The 17,439-nt window shown below is 49.5% G+C and overlaps 1 protein-coding gene across 2 annotated transcripts in view; it reads right to left on the bottom strand.

The window, feature by feature from the left end:
- The window catches only part of IL6R (interleukin 6 receptor), a 45,449-nt gene that overhangs the window by 6,575 nt on the left and 21,435 nt on the right, over positions 1-17,439 (bottom strand). The window contains exons 7-10 of one of the 2 annotated variants that reach the window (XM_070396927.1): positions 7,354-7,403; positions 6,232-6,301; positions 5,200-5,290; positions 511-550 (exon numbers count right to left, since the gene is read on the bottom strand). In XM_070396927.1, coding sequence (XP_070253028.1) covers positions 511-550; positions 5,200-5,290; positions 6,232-6,301; positions 7,354-7,403 — 251 coding nt within the window. The remainder of the gene's footprint in view (positions 1-510; positions 551-5,199; positions 5,291-6,231; positions 6,302-7,353; positions 7,404-17,439) is intronic. The other variant, XM_070396926.1, reaches the window with a different exon arrangement.

Below are 17,439 nucleotides of genomic sequence, written 5' to 3'. Positions count from 1 at the left end.
CCTCTCTGTAGAAATATCAATAAAATAGCTGAACTGGTTTGGCTCAGTGGATAGAGCGTCGGCCTGAGGACTGAAGGGTCCCAGGTTTGATTCCGGTCGGGGGCATGTACCTTGGTTGCGGGCACATCCCCCCTGGGGGGCGTGCAGGAGGGAGCTGATCGATCTCTCTCATCGATGTTTCTAACTCTCTATCCCTCTCCCTTCTTCTCTGTAAAAAATAAATAAAATATATTTTTTTAAAAAAATATCAATAAAATATATTTTTTTTAAAATAAATAAATAAATAAAAATAAAAAATAAAATAAAAAAACAATGCTTGGAGATTTTCCTTGGGTTTCTCTTTACATCGACAGGCTATTCCTGTCCTTGTTGTGATAAATAATTGATAGTTGGCTCCAAATCTTCACTGGCTCTTAGCCTTCTTTCCAAATGGAATAGGCGAGCTATAGAACATTCCTGAGGGTCCCCCCAGGCAGGCCCTAGGCAGGACGGAGCGCAGCAGGATCTCACTGGAGCTGTGCCGGGTCCTTGGATGGAATTCTCTGCCTGTCTGAGAAGACGGAGGACAAAATCATCACGCTCGGATTCCAAAGTATTCGGACGCTCTGGCCCAGGAATTCCACTTCTGGGAATGTGCCTGAAGGAAACAGCCTAGCTATGGACAACACTTTATGCACAAAGACTGTCCACACTGCTTTTCATCAAAGCAAAACCACCCCCCAATGCCCAATGGGAGGAGGCTGGCTAAGTGAACGTGGGTACATGTCCCTGATGGAGGAGTCTGCAGCTAAAGAAAGGGGGGCTCACAAAGAATGCGTAATAATGTGACAAACGCTTATGTTATCATTAATACTGAATTTAAAAGGCAGGAATCGGAGTGATAGATACAGAAAAATCATGGCTCCAGAAAAGCCAAACAAGACATTATGCAGAGGAAAAAGACGCAGAGGAAATTCATTCTCTATGAAGTGTTCTTGATCAGGGTACTGATTGCACAGGTGTGTTCACCTTGTGACAATTCACGTCCAGTTATGACGTGTGCACTTTTCTGTTTGTTTGTTAGACTTCTAGCAAATTTACATTTTAAAAAATGAACAGTGGTTCCTGGCCAGTGTGGCTCCATGGTTGAGCATCGACCTATGAACCAAAAGGTCACGGTTTGATTCGTGGTCAGGGCACATGTCTGGGTTGTGGGCTCGATCCCCAGTAGGGGGTGTGCAGGAGGCAGCTGATCAATAATTCTTTCTCGTCATTGATGTTTCTCTCTCTCTCTCCCTCTCCCTTCCTCTCTGAAATCAATAAAAATATACATTTTTAAAATAAAAATTAACAGTGGTTAATGGATAAACAAATTGTATTTCTATATAATGAGTGTATTTCCAATAAAAAGGAAAGAACTAAAAAAAAAAATTAATAGTGGCTGTCTTTGCATAATGTAGATTTTTTTCCTTCTTTCTGTTTGTCAATATTTAGCAAATTGCCAGTATTTAGCAAGTAAGCATATATCACAATGTTTTAAAATCTCTATTGACGTTATTTAACACGTTAAGCGCCCAGCCTGTTTTGTCCTCCGGACGGAAAGTACTGTGTCAGTCACCGGTGACTGACTAGGCGCTTAACGTGTTAACCAATACAAAAAGCAGTCTACATCCTCAGCAACTGAATGGGTAACTGAATGAGAAAAATGGGCTTTCCTTCTTTTGAAATATTTTGAGGCGTGAATGAGACACTTTCTAAAAATCACTGCGCTCACAGGGGCTTTAATAACAGCCAGTCTGAGGGTGCCCACGCCTGACATGGCCCTGCCCTGGGCAGGGGTCTGAGCAGGGCCTGGAGCTAGAGAGGGCGTGGGGCCGAGAGGAGAAAAAAGCCCAGCTGTCAGACCCCACTTGCACCTCAGCCTCTGCCTTTTATCGAGGTTACGTCTTCAAGCGTCAGAATGTTTGCTTAAAGGAAAGGTTCTACAGCTGAAAGGTCTTAGAACATTCATAAAAACTCTCCCTCTTTTTAGAAAATGAGAAACCAAGATTCAGGGAGAAGAAGAGACCCCACCCGCCAGGGCCCCGAGGGTACCCACAGCATCCAGCCCCTCCCACGGCCCAGGATGCCCTGAGAGTCCCGCTGGCCCTGCCATGAAGGTGAGAGAGTCTGTGATTTTTAAATATTGGAATGAGACTACATTCAATGCAAAATTCTCTAAATCATTGGCATATACACATAGGAGTCCTCACCTAACAGTGCCGGACCATTCTAGATAAATGTGCCGGGAAAGAACTCTCTGCTTTGAGAATCCCCAGCGCAGCGCCGCACGCGATGAAGAGAGGAGAGCGGGGGGCCTGGGGAGTAGGGTGGGGAGAACTGGGCCCTGTAAGGCGTGACATCCACTTAAGAAGATGGCCCATCTTTCCGGATGACGCACTTGAGGTCTTAAAAATTATCACTGATATTCGTGGAAAATATTTAGGAAAAGACTTTGCCTGAAATGCCAAATAAATGTGCTAAAAAGAAAAATATGGTACCATGGACGGTAAGGATGCACTTCAACCTGCCTCTCACATCCCGCCTGTTGTAATGTGGCCACCCCAACGGTCCTGGGCCTCAGCCATTTTGGCAACTCTGACCGAGGGACTTGGAGACTAGAGGGGTTTTCAACACTTGAAATAACTGGCCTCTTTTCAAATAAATGTGCCTTATACGGGCGAGAATGGAAGCTCGCCAGGCTAGGAAATAAATTATTGGTATGTTTCCAGCACAGGGTACTGAGCCCTCCAGGGGCCCTGGTTGTGTAGCAACCAGCTAGTGTACAAGCACCGTCAGCACATTAGCAAACTAGGTCTGCGATGCGCGCTGTGGCCGGTTCCCAGCCTAACGCTCCCGGTCAGTGATGAACAGCCCACCAGGATGGCACTGCTTGGAAATGAAGCCAATGGTGGGCTGATGGGACCAACTGGGTCCACCGCTTAGCTGACAGGTGGCTAGTGTGGCTGGCTGGGACTCTCAGGACGTGGGTTCTAGTCCCGGCTCTGCTAATAACAAACTGTGTCCTTAGGCAAGTCACCTCACCTCTTGGGGGCTGTTTCCTCAGATGTAAAATTAAAGAATTTGACTAAATGACCTCCAGTACCCTATCCAAAGAGCAAGAGCTTTGGGTTCAAATCTTGGCCTTGCCATTGCTAGCTGTGATCACTCCACCTCAGTTTTAATCTCCTCATCTGTCAAGTGGAAATCATGAGATTTACTCCATGGCAGCGGTTCTCAACCTTCTGGCCCTTTAAATACAGTTCCTCATGTTGTGACCCAACCATAACATTATTTTCGTTGCTACTTCACAACTGTAATGTTTCTACTGTTATGAATCGTCATGTAAGTATCTGATATGCAGGATGGTCTTAGGCGACCCCTGTGCAAGGGTCGTTCGACCACCAAAGGGGTCGTGACCCGCAGGTTGAGAACCGCTGCTCTATGGGGTCTGTGATAGGTTAAGAGAAAGGCCTGTGGAAGCTCTAATGATATAGAAACAGAACACAGAAGTATGTGCCTGAGGGCAAGGAATCCCTTAGAAGGCTGTAGGAGATCCCTGACTGCTGGGATAGCCTCTCTCTTTGGCCAAAATTAAAAGACAGTGAGTTCTCAAGCTTCTCCAAGGAGCTACCTCCCCTCATTAGGAACTTTCTCTTTTGCACACCCTCTGGCCAATTTGCTTACCACTTCATTGGAAAAATCAAAGTGGAAACAACCCCGAACACACTGAGTTGTCATCTTGCTAACCTTCCAACCCAGACCACCTTACAGTCAAGCTATTTCAGGGTCACTGTGAGGACCCGATGAGCCACCATCTCCCACAACCACCAACTGCAGTCTCCTCAAAGTTACACGCCAAGTGAGAGAAAGGAGGACAGAGAAGTTTCTCCTCCGTCACATCATCGCTGTAATGAACCACCATCACAGCCAGGGCACAGCCTAGCGTCTTGTAGGGCCTCAGCACAGGCAGGAGTACAACTCCCTGCAGTGAAACCGTGAACAGGGGAAGCTGTCTTTATGGCCTTCAGTGACAGCACTGTTAGCTGATTTTTCTGCAAGCTTGGGAGGGAAATGCAAAACCAGTGACCAAATAGAGAGAGACAGGGGTGGATGGGCACGGTGCTACAGTGGCCAGGGTGCCCATTCGGCCTGTCTCCTAACCATGGCCAGAGGACAGCACTAGCACCGAGCATTTAAAGGTGACCTGCTAGGTGTGCTTGTGTTTTGGTTTTGTTTTTAAATATATTTTTATTGATTTCAGAGAAAGGAAGGGAGAGAAACATCAATGATGAGAGAATCATCCATCAGCTGCCTCCTGGCGTGTCCCCCACTGGGGATCAAGCCCACAAGCCGGGCATGTGCCCTGACCGGGAATTGAACTGTGACCTCCTGGTTCATAGGTCGACGCTCAATCACTGAGCCAAGCTGGCTGGGCTAGGTTTGCTTGTTTTGAGACATGGAATAGCCCCCCGGAGGTCTGACTAGGCACCGAGATTACCTGGGTACGTACTGATGTTCCTCACGTGCTACTTTAATCACCTTAGCATGTGGCTCGGGAGGAAGAGGCCATATTCACCTGCAATCCCGGAGCCTGAAGCTTTCTTCGGCGCCTACTACTCTCCCTCTGGTTTCCACAACCGGGTTTTCCCGGTGCTTCCCCCTCTCAGGCCACTCCTCAGGCCCTTCTCACTCCTCCTCCTCTACACTTTCCCACGTCAGAACCCTGGGATCCTCAGGGCACAGTCACTGGCCTTATTCCTCTGACATGGCTCCAACTACCATCTGCACGCAGCTACGATCAGAACTGTCTACCAAATACGTCCACTTGGGGCTTTCACAGGCACCTCAGACTCAGTGGTCCCAAACTCGCATCATGTTTTTCACTCCGTTATTCTCCCTCCAGTGTTTCCAATTTTAAATGCGTGACACCCCCGCCTCCCGCCCCACCACCACCTAATCTGCCCAGTTGCCAAAGCCAGAAACAGGAGGGTCAGCCTTGACTCCTCCATCTCCTTCCTTCTCCTCATCTACGGTCATCGAATCTTAGCGATCCCAGCTCTGAAATACATCTTGAGCCATCTGTGGCTCTCCCACTCACTGCCCCGTCCCAGCACAGGCGAAGTGAGTGAGATAAGAAATATGCCAACACCCAGGGCCACCCCCCAGGACCCCGCTCACCTCAGGACAACGCCAATGCAGAGGAGCGTTCCGAAGGCCAGGCTTCCTCCAGCCACCAGGAATGTGTACAGGGGTACTGGAGGCTCTTGCACTAGAGGGGAAAAGAGGAGGAGGAGCAGAAGGAAGAGAAAACCATAAGCCACTCAGCTGGTGCTGTCAAAAGTCTCCAAGGAACCTCACCCTGGAGGAGGAAACAGCTCTGCTAACCAGCAGGCCTCTTGCCAGTGTCTTGGCCACAGCCACGCTAGAAGAAACACTCCCAGCAGAGTCTGACAAACCCTGGGATTCTGCCACTTGGCAAGAGATACACCTCAAGCTCAGAGCTTCTGAGCACCCGTGGCCAACCACAGGCTCCCGCTCCCCTTCAGAGTGGCTTTTCTAGGGGTGCTCAGCCTGCCCCCACAAGGCACAGATGGGGGCAAGAAGCAGAAAGCTTTGGGGACCTCATCGATGGCAGCTCCATTGAGGACGATGCCAGGGAGGCCCAGGTGCTTTAAATCAAGTGTTTGGGTGGAGCGTTCTCCATGGGGCATCATCTCTTGCCTGTCTCCCCACTTGGCATTCAAGCCCCAGCCATAGGATCTTCATTCGCTCTTCCACATGCCATGTTCTCCCCTCCCCCCGCCCCCCGCCCCCGGGGCTCTCCGCACATGGTCTCACATCTCCCCCAGAACACTCTTCCCACCTTCCCTGCACCCCTTTTCTCTCCAGTCCTCCTCGGCCTTCGGGCCTCAGATGAGATGAGGACACTTCCTTTGAGCCGTGACCCCACTCCAAGCTGGGTAAGTGCCAATTGTGAAATGGTTCGCTGATCTGTCTCATTATTCTTGTGGTTCCCTCGTAATACCTTAGCTAACCATATCCAACTTGGACACAGAAGGTCATGAAAGAATGTTTGTGCCACTGGTCCTTTCCACGAAGCAGACCGGCCCCCCGCCAACATTTCCAAATAAGAAAGCGCTTTCTTTCTACGGAGTTACAAGCCTTTGGTGCCCCTTAGGCCACAGGAATACACAACAATCCGGGGCTCACCTGGGAAGCTTGTCGTATTGGCAGGATAGTTCGAGGAGATGTTGTCATCGTCTCCGTGGGTAGTAGGTGCCTGTAAAAGACATTCCGCACTGTAAGCCCGTGTCTGTGGGTTCCACCTTCATTCAGGACCCAGCTCAGGCACCTCCTCAACCCCCTCCTGCCCCCCGACCCCCAACATGCCTTTCCTTTGTCTCATGTACCTCTCCAATTTTGACCTGTCACTTTCAACATCTGCAAGATTATCTGCATTATCTGCACCTACACCTTGCCTACGCAAGGTGGGGATTTCTTCCCGTCTGCCACTCCACCAAGAGCTTACGCTGTCCTACGGGTCTGGTTCCAGGGCACAGGTACCATCACTGACGAGGAAAATCACAGGCTGGAATCCTGGCTCTGTGACCACAACTAGCTCTGAGACCGTGGGCAGACTTCTCAACTCAGGTGGGTGTCAGCGTTCTCCCTGAATCTCAGTTCACGTCAGGATCAATGAGACAGCCGACGCAAGGCTCAGGGCCTGGGGCCTTGGCAGGCTCTCGGCCAGTCAGTGCCCCGACACCCTGTGCTGGGAGCGCTCTGGCCCAAGGCCCTGGACTTCACCCCGGAGTTGCTTCCAACTTGCTAACCAGGTCCTGGACAGTCTGACACTGATGATGGGTGAGGTGCTGCCCAGCTCCGGGAGCGTGGAGCCTCCCCGCTGAGCATGTGGGAATTGGGGACCACGGAGGAGCTGCCGTGGGTGGGAAATTGGATTACTCGAGGATTTGTTTAAGCAGCTTCGGCGGTAATCCTCTTTCCAGATCATTATGACACCCGGAGTCCACAGGGAAGGGCTCAGAGGAACTGCATCGGAGTCGAACGCTAAGCCTCCCGTGGTGTCCAGAAGCTCAGGGTGAAAGTGCATCCACTGACGGGGCAGCCCAGCTTCGTGAGCCAGCCCCACGCTGCTCTACGCGTCATGAAAGCCCCGGATCGAGAACTGCTGCTGCCCCGTCTTACAGAGCCTTCAGAAGGACACAGTTTGCCCACAGCCACACTGCCCGTAAGTGGCAGAGCTGGGACTTCTGGTGCCAGCCACATCGCAAACCGGTAGGTGTGGACCCTTTGACAAGAACATGGGCTCACCTTCATGGAAGACACCTCCACCATGGTCGCAGTTGAAAAACTCGTGGGTTCTGTGGGTAGAAGAAGTATTATTAATGACTCATGGACCGTCTGATGGGCTGCAGAAGCAGAATAAAGTTCATCACAATGTTATTTAAAAGGGCAGAATGCTGCCCAGGCGGCGTGGCTCGGTAGTTAAGCGGCAACCTATGAACCAGGAGGTCACGGCTCTATCCCCAGTCGGGGGTGTGCAGGAGGCAGCCAATCAGTGATTCTCTTTCATTACTGATGTTTCTCTCTCCTTCTCCCTTCCTCTCTGAAGTAAACATATAGATATATAGATATATAAATATATAAAGAATTTAACATAAACAACAAGTTCTCCTCCTCCTGGGTGGACTTAGTACACTTTGCTCGAGAAGCGGCAGGGACCCAGGCCGCCTCACGAGGCCCTTCCCCTCCATGGGAACAGTGTTTCTGCAGAAACCCCAAGGCAGCAGGGGGCCAAGGATCAAAGTGCGCGTGTGACCTGAGGCCAGGCTCAGCAGCAGGCGTGGGCCTGAGGGGCCAGGAACTGAAACAGGACGGGGTAGAATGTGTAGAACGCTCTGAAATTTAAAAGTATTTTCTTTGCAGTTTATCATTTCTCCATCAAACACCAGAGGAACGGTTTACACAAAGATGTGCAGCCTCCCCGAGCCAGTAGCAAAATAACTAGTAAGAGGTGGAGGCGAGTGTGCCATCCCCCAGAGAGAACACCACACACTGGAGGGGACAGATGAGCACGTTCACGCCTCCTTCCCATTGTGCAGAGAGGAAACAGGGGCCCAGAGAGGGAGAGCAACTTGTCCAAGGTCACACAGCAAGTGAGCCCCAAATCAACCAAGAATAAATGGGAAGGACCCTTATTCTCATTGCTTTGTGTTTCTCCCAGCTGAGCCCAGCAAAGGACAGAATCACAGCAGCAAGTGACTGGAGGTCGGATGGAGGGTGTGGGGGCGCTAGAATGAAAGCAAACACCAGGAGATGGGGCAGCACTACTGAGGAAATACGGCTGACCATGGATGGTCATTCAGTCCAGTGGTTCCCAAACCCAGCCATGCTCAGCCTTACCTGTGGCCTTTTAGGCTCCACCCTTGACCTATGGCCTCAGAATCTTGGGGATGGGACCAGACATCAGGGTTTGTAAAAGACTCCTCAAACCCAGAGAGAGGTTTTAGGAAGAAAGGGAGACCTGTATAGTTTCTACCCTCAGCTCTGACCCCCATCATGGCATGTGGTCCAGAGAAGGGCGTTTAACCTTTGGTGACTCAGTTTCCCAGGGGCAAAGCGGGGGTTTTAGCTTGGTATTATTTCAAATAACCCAGGAATGTTACCAGAATGAGTAAAAGTTTTCTAATACAGAATAACACTGTCTTACATAACAAGACTTTTTAAACATCTCCCAAGATGACCATGGGGGCCCCTAATTCAGATCATTTTGTCCCCTGAGACGGAAAGTGGAGCAACTGTTGCATCGTTATTAATAATCATTTTCATTTTCCAGATGAAGAAATTAGGGCTCAATGAAGATAAGATTAATAATGCTAAGAGCATACTAATAAAATACCGCTAATAAGTCTAGCACCAACATTTTGAGGGTAACTACACACCAGTTCCAAATAGCTCACTTGCCTGTATTATCATCCCATTTCGCCCTCACAGCATCACACGAGGCAGGCAATATTACCCCGTTTTACAAAGACACCGAGATTCACGAAGGCTGTGGGAAGCTATTAGCATTGAGGAGCACATTCCTTTTCTGTTTAGGCAAAAGTATTTCCTATTTCTCCTCACGTATTTTATATTTCCTAATGTCTCACTTCACTGTCACGTTGGGTGAAAGAGGGGAAGGAACTATGATTCACTGCCCCCTGTGTACCATTATTTTATAATAAAACTAGAGGCCCAGTGCACGAAATTCCTGCACAGGTAGGGTCCCTACTGCCAGACGGGGCCTTCCTTCGTTCCACGCCGCCCCCTGGTGGTCAACGCACATCATAGTGAGAAATCGAACTCCTGGACTCCTGTGAGGACACTTGCATATTAGCCTTTTATATATATAGATGAATGAATGGTCATACTCTAATAAATGAGATTAATAGAAGACCACATGTGTGTTGTGGGGTTTTTTTCATATGAGATTCTAAAACAAGAAACTTTTTTCCATTAATTTGAAAATTGGTTTGGGTTTACTCGCTTGAGTTTTGGAATACAGAAATTCAATATAAAAGACGGCAGAGACCTTCTTCATACAGGATGTGTAACCTTGGTCAAGACCCTTAACCTCTTTTTAGTCCTTGTTTCTTCATTTCTAAGCAAGGGGGTGGCTTCCTCCTGCACAGATCACCCGAGATTACACACTAAAAGCACCTAACTCTGGCCTGGAACACAATAATATTTGTTTAAAAACTAGCCCAATTCTCAAAATTAGGAACAGAGAACACAGTAACTTCTGGGATGTAATGTACAGCATGGTGACTATAGTTAATAACACTGTATGGTATATTCCAGAGTTGCTAAGAGAGTCGATCGTAAAAGTTCTCATCACAAGAAAAAAAATTTGTAACCACTTGTGGCGATGGATTAAGTTAAGTAAACTTACTGTGGTAATCAGTTCACAATATATACATATATCAAATCATACAATGTTATAGGTCCATTATTCTATATAATATAAGGGTAATATGCAAATTAACCAAAGGGCGGAATGCCCAGTTGCTATGATGCGCACTGACCACCAGGGGGCAGACACTCGATGCAGGAGCTGCCACCTTGTGGTCAGTGCACTCCCATGGGGGAGCACTGCTCAGCCACAAGCCAGGCTGACGGCTGGCGAGCACAGCAGCCCACCTCCACAGCAGCGCTCAGGATGTCCGACTGTGGCTTAGGCCCACTCCCCATGGGCCAAAGCCATCACTCAGATATCCCCCAAGGGCTCCCGGACTGTGAAAGGACACAGGCCAGGCTGAGGGACCCCCACCCCCACCCCCACCCCATTGAGTGCACAAATGTCATGCACCGGGCCTCTGGTATTTCAATAAAACTAGGGGAAAGAGAACATAATACATTTTTTTCTTAAAATTTTTAAATGGTATATAATGACAAGTTAAGATATGGGCTACTGGATAGGGCCCGGGGGTTGAAGTACAGAGAGGAAAAATAGGAGTGGGCTGAGAATTAAAAGAGAAAAAAGAAAGACAAAGGAGGCGACAGGGTGGCAGAGAGATGAGGGAACAAGGAGAGAAGGATGAACCACAAAGCCAGACACTCATGGGAAGAGCAGGGTTGGGGAGAGACAAGGACACACACAGGCCAACCACCCACAACACCTTCCACTCTGCACATGCTCACTCCCTCCCTTGGCTTCACACCTTCCTTCACACCCTGTAAACCACCAACCAGAAAGTTAATCATTGCTCCACTATTCGAGGGAAAAGAAATCAAAAACCTCAGGAGGAGCTGACAGTCTCCCAGTAGGGTCCTAACACCCCCAAGGATGGTCTGTAAACAAGTCTACTGGCCTTAGGCCAAAAGAGAAACATCCAGAAAAGGTGATGTGGATACCTAGTTTAAGTAAAGTTGCCAAAGTGTCCTTCATTCTGAGCTTACGCCCTATTTCATCCTCTCTTTTATGAAATAACTAGAGGCTCAGTGCACAAATTCGTGCACGGATGGGGCTGATCAGGCGGGCTGGCAGGGGTGACAGAGGCAGTTGGCTGGCCAGCCCCGCCCCCTGGTCAAACGGACAATTTGCATATTAGCCTTTTATTCTACAGGAAAGGAGGATTGTGATGGTAAACAACCACAGCATTTTTCCTTAATCGTTTAATTTTTTTGTCCTTACTCAGCAAAAGTAAAAGTTGATGACCTTAGCCCAAGCTGGGAGACTCAATTGGTTGTGGGCTCGATTCCCAATCAGAGCACATGCCTAGGTTGTGAGTTCAATCCCGGTTGGGGAAGGTATGGGAGGCAACCAATCAATGTTTCTTGTCTCTCCCTCTTTCTCTCTCACTCTAAAATCAATTAACATACCCTTAGGGGAGGATTTAAAAAAAAGTTGATGACCTTCTTGGGTCCTTTTTGAGATGTTATGGACTTGTGAAAAGGAACCTCTGAGCTATGCAGACAGGCTGGGCAGGCAGCAACAATGTAGGAGGAGGTGATGCAAAGATAAGCTGGACGGAAGAGGGAGTTGACCAGAGGAATACGTGGCTTGAGGATGGAAGGACATGCGTGTGAAGCTGGGCCAGGTTCAGTCCAGCTGGAGGAAATGAGGTAAGTGAAGGGGAGCCAGGCATGCGGCAGAGGTGGGCAGGCAGCCCAGGGAGGCCTTCTGCACACTCAGGAGTTTGAACTTCACGGGAAAAGTAATGGGGAAGCCGTGGCTGTGGGTTGGGGGGAGACAGATGCCCGCAGCAGTGGTGTGGCTCACACAGAGACAGGAGCTCGAGAAGGAGGGCTGTTGTCAAATGCGCTCCCAGAACGGGATGGCCAGAGGGTTTAGATGACAATACAAGGTGGGGCAAAAGCAGGCTCACAGTTGTGAGTCTGTGAAACAGAGTTTATGCTTGTATTATTATTCATTAACTAGAGGCCCGGTGCATGAAAATTCATGCACAGGAGGGGGGTCCCTCAGCCCAGCCTGCCCCCTCTCACAGTCCGGGAGCTCTCAGAGGTGGGAGGCGACCTGGCGATCAGGGGAAGGTGATGCCCCATCACACCCCTGCTGCGGCCACTGCCGGCAGCGCAAGCCTCTGCAGGCCCTGGTTACTGGAGCCTCAGGCGGCTCTGGGCAGCTTGGGGAGCTGAAGAGACTGGGCACTGCCATCTTGTGGCTGTGGGCACCGCCATCTTTGAGGGTATGGCAGTCAATTAGCATATTCCCTCCCTATTGGCTGTGGGTGCCGCCATCTTTGAGGGCAGTTCAGTCAATTAGCATATTCCCTCCTTATTGACTGTAGGCGCTGCCATCTTTGAGGGCAGGGCAGTCAATTAGCATATTCCCTCCCTATTGGGTGTGGGTGCCGCCATCTTTGAGGGCAGGGCAGTCAATTAGCATATTCCCTCCTTATTGGCTGTGGGTGCCGCCATCTTTAAGGGCAGTTCAGTCAATTAGCATATTCCCTCCTTATTGGCTGTGGGCGTCGCCATCTTTGAGGGCAGGGCAGTCAATTAGCATATTCCCTCCCTATTGGGTGTGGGTGCCGTCATCTTTGAGGGCAGGGCAGTCAATTAGCATATTCCCTCCTTATTGGCTGTGGGTGCCGCCATCTTTGAGGGCAGTTCAGTCAATTAGCATATTCCCTCCTTATTGACTGTAGGCGCTGCCATCTTTGAGGGCAGGGCAGTCAATTAGCATATTCCCTCCTTATTGGCTGTGGGTGCCGCCATCTTTGAGGGCAGTTCAGTCAATTAGCATATTCCCTCCTTATTGGCTGTGGGTGCCGCCATCTTTAAGGGCAGTTCAGTCAATTAGCATATTCCCTACTTATTGGCTGTGGGCGCCACCATCTCTGAGGGCAGGACAGTCAATTAGCATATTCCCTCCTTATTGGCTGAGGGTGCCGCCATCTTTGCAATGGCGTGAGGGTCAATTAGCATATTCCGTCCTAATAGATAGGATTACTGCATTATTTTCCATATGAACAACTGTAAGCCTACTTTTGCCCACCCCTGTATATACCTCCCAGGATCCAAGCCAGGGAGGCTCACCCGCCTGGAGAGTCCACAGCCCTGGCCTCGGGGCACCCCAAGGGCCCTGCAAATGCAAACCTCTAGCACCTCCTTCAACCACTGGGATCCCCAAAAATGGGTCCACTCTGCTCTCTCCCTGTCACACATAGTTCTCATTATTTTCTGGGTGTAGGTGAGCGGGGTATGAAGCAAAGAAAGGAATTTGTTAGGAGCAAGAAATAACCCTCTTATGTCCAAGGGGCTTTTCCCAGGCACCCTGCCCCACTTCACAAAGGGGCCTTTGCCAGTCGTTTCTGGAGAGAGCTACTGCCCAGCTGCCCCGTCAGTAACCTCGTCTCCCTGCCCTTCCCTGCCCGCAGTGACACAGTCTCAGTGAGTCACCTGCCTTTGCTGGATGGAGCAGGGACCCCGAGACCCATGACTCAGTGCCCTGCCCTCAAAAAAGGGGAATCTCCCTGGGAACATAGCCCGTGTGCAGCCAGGCACCAGCCTCAAGGGGGCAGCACCCGCTGAAGCCCAGCTCATCGGCCCGGCCTCAGTGGGGTGGCGGATGGGGGGTAAAGGGGTGAGGGGAGCCTCTGGTTTCTCTCTCGGATATATTCCCCCCTGAGGCTTTGAGGATCCCCCCAAAAGCACACATGTACAGGATGGGGAGTTCAAACTCTTCAGCTGCTTATGGGAGAAGAAGCCAAGTGTTCTGACTGAGCTCACATGGTCACTCTAGCAAGTCACAGGAGCACAGTGACCCGAGGCTGGAAAGTCAGAGACTGACCCTGCTATATCACCTCCCACTGCAGGGAGAATATCAACAATTTAAAAAGGAACGTCACAGATGAGACCAGCTTCCGGGGGAGGTGCACAGACAGGTGAGGAGCCCACCAACCAACCATCAACAGCCTGGGAACCGAAGCCCAAGCAGACGCAGATCCTCTGGGAATTCCGGAGAATTCAGAGAGCAGGCTAGCAGACTTGTCAGGGGTGACCCCAGAGGGCGAGGCCCTGTGAGGCCAGAGCTGTTCACATAAGAAAGAACTTCCTACTGAAATAGACATTTCTGCAAAAAAAAAGATAAACAGCCGAAACCGGTTTGGCTCAGTGGATAGAGCGTCGGCCTGCAGACTGAAAGGTCCCAGGTTCGATTCCGGTCAAGGGCATGTACCTGGGTTTCGGGCACATCCCCAGTGGGAGATGTGCAGGAGGCAGCTGATCGATGTTTCTCTCTCATCGATGTTTCTAACTCTCTATCTCTCTCCCTTCCTCTCTGTAAAAAATCAATAAAATATATTTAAAAAAAAAAAAAAAAGATAAACAAATGGCCGATACGCGCATGAAAAGATGCTCAACGTCGCTATTCATTATGAAAATGCAAATCAAAACTACAAAACCACTTCACACACAGTAGGATGGCCACTGTCCAAAACACACAGAAAGTAAGAAGTGCCAGCCAGGATGTGAAGGAACTGGAACCCTGGGCATTGCTGATAGGAATGTAAAATGGTGCAGCCACTTGGAAAACAGTATGGCAGTTCCTCAAAAACTTTAAAATGAATTATCATGCTCTGGCCAGTGTGGCTCCGTTGGTTGGGTGGCGTCCCATGCACCAAAAGGTTGCCAGTTCAATTCCCGGTCGGGGCTCGATCCCCAGTAGGGGGTATGCAGGAGGCAGCCAATTGATGTTTCTCTCTCACATAGCTCTCACATCGAAGTTTATCTCTCCCTCTCCCTCTTCCTCTTCTTGGCTCTCGCTCTAAAAACCAATTTAAAATGCAAATGAAAAGGAATTACCAAGTGAATCCCACTTCTAGGTTTATACCCAAAAGAATTAAAAGGAGGGACCTGAACAGATATCCTGACTCCCATGTTCCTAGCAGCCTTGTGCACAATAGTCAGAAGGTGGAAGCAACCCAGATGTCCATCCAGAGAGGAATGGGCAGACAAAATGTGCCATACACACAATGAGAGATCATCCAGCCTTAAAAGGGGAGGAAATTCTGACATTTTACAACATGGATGAATCTTGAGGGCACTCTGCTAAGTGAAACACACCAGACACAACAAAAGGCAAATACTGCATGTGATTCTACTTACATGAGGTACCTACCATATCAACCTCAGAGACAGAAAGTAACATGATGGCTGTTAGGGGCTTAGGGAGGGGGAATGGCGAGTTAGTGTTTATGGGCACAGAGTTTCAGTTCTGCAAGAAGAAACAAGTTCTGGAGATGGATGGTGGCGATGGTTGCACAACAATGTGAAAGTCCTTAATGCCACTGAACTATAGATCCTTAAAAATGGTTAAAATAGTAAAGTTTAAGTTATGCATATTTTTACCACAATGCAAAAAAATTTTTAAAGAAAGGACTGACAAAAACGGGATTTCTCAGAGCTGTTGGTGGAGATCTACGTTCAGCGGCTGGAATAAAAGGTAAGCGGGTGTCCGCGGGTGTCCGCCTATATCCGGGACATTTCCTCTGCACAATGTTGTAATTAACGTTCTTGCCTCACAAAGGCTCCCCGGGCCACATTCATGTTCGGTGTTCACGGAGCGAGTGTGCTGTGGTTCAAAGAGTGTACAAATCAAAGACAACTAGGAACAGGTCAACACCGTCCGGCCCGAAGTGCGTTCTCGTTCACTTAAATGCTTTTCCTACGGAAGATAGAGCAGTTAGGCCTCCCTTCTTATCCAGGTCTGAGGGGAAAATAAGCTGAAGAAAAGGGTCCAGTGGAAAGCTGCCTCCGCTCTTGACGGCCAGGAGATGGGAAGCGCCAACAAAGATCTGAGCCTGCCCTTGACATCATGTGCGGCCAGTAAGGAAGACACCCTCCGCCCAAGCCCGCTCCTCTGGCTCCCCCAGGACAAGGACAAGGACACCCAAATTGCAAAGCCAGGTTAGAGGAAACACCATCACGTCACAGCCTCCACATAAATTCCTCTCCCTGGGGCCTGGGGCCAGGGGAGGAGAAAGGGGGAGGGGTGGGGACAGGCCTGGGCAATGGATGTCATGTCTGTCTTCCCCATTTTATCCAGACACACTCGATTAATGAGTCTTTTACTCTTTTTAAATTGCTTAGTGTTTAAGAACGACTGGTTTGGTTCACGACACTGCACAGGCTAAAGAGATCTGACGCTGAAACAAGCCTGGAAGTCCTTCTACACGAGCACTGGGGACCGCACGACGAGGGGTGGTAAGCTCGCCATCTCTGGAAGCATTCAAGCAGAGGCGGGCTGGCCACTCTCTGGGCTGTAGTCAGAGAGATTCCTGCACTGGTTCTAGGTCTGCTAAATCCTCATCGTTCACAGGAAAGAGTCAAAAGAGAATTTCTCAAATAGTCTTCTCGGAAAAGCAAACAAACAGCCATATTAGGTTGTTGTTCGGCACTGAGGAGGGTGCCAACAGAAGAAATAGAAACTGAAAGCCAAGAGGCGTCCTCCAGAGAGCAGGACTGGACATGGGGAGGGGTGGGGCAAGGGACATGGGCTGTTATAAGCCCTTCTTTGCTTCTTTGCCTTGGGCGTGTATTAATTGGATGAAAATTTTAAAAGTTAAAAAATATTCCCGTGGTGGCCTGGCTCAGTGGATCCGTTGATTTGAAGTGTCGTCCAGAACACCAAAAGGTTGTGAGTTTGATTCCTGGTCAGGGCACATACCTAGGCTTTGGTTTGATCCCCAGTAGAAGAGGCAACTGGTTGATGTTTCTCTCTCACATCAATGTCTCTCTTTCTTTCTCTCAAATCAATAAAAACATTTTTTTTAAATTCCCATGGGTTCGGTGAGGCTGGGACGGCCCCTGTGAGGCTGAGATGGCCCCGGTGAGGTTGAATCGGCCCCGGTAAGGTTGAGATAGCACCGGTGAGGTCGAGACGGCCCCGGTGAGGTTGAAACAGTCCCGGTGTGGTTGAAACGGCCCATGTGGGGTTGAGTCGGCCCCAGTGAGGTTGAAACGGCCCCCATGAGGTTGAGGCGTCCCCCGTGAGGCTGAAACGGCCCCCGTGAGGCGGGGACGGCCCCTGTGAGACTGAAATGGCCCCTGGGAAGCTGAGAAAAATACCACATGAACTCACTCATTTATGGATAATAAGAAACATTATAGACTGATGAACAAAAATGGATACAGATGCAGAGCAGCATTGAGCAGAATGTCAAACTACTGTGGGAACCCTGGGGAGGGTTGGGGGGAGTAGGAGATCAACTGAAGGACTTATATGCATGCATATGAGAATAACTAATGGACACAAGACACTGAGGGGTGGGGGAAGCCAGGGGAATGTCAAGGGGGAGAAAAAAGGAGACATGTGTAATACTCTTTGTAATACTTTAAGAAATAAAAATAAAAAAATTCCCATGGGTTAAAAAAAAATTAATCATGCAA

This window comes from Myotis yumanensis, unplaced genomic scaffold (genome assembly GCF_028538775.1).
Source record: "Myotis yumanensis isolate MYYU_CA2020_CCGP unplaced genomic scaffold, mMyoYum1.0.hap1 SCAF_17, whole genome shotgun sequence".
Taxonomy (NCBI): domain Eukaryota; kingdom Metazoa; phylum Chordata; class Mammalia; order Chiroptera; family Vespertilionidae; genus Myotis; species Myotis yumanensis.
This window is presented reverse-complemented; position numbering and strand designations above follow the sequence as displayed.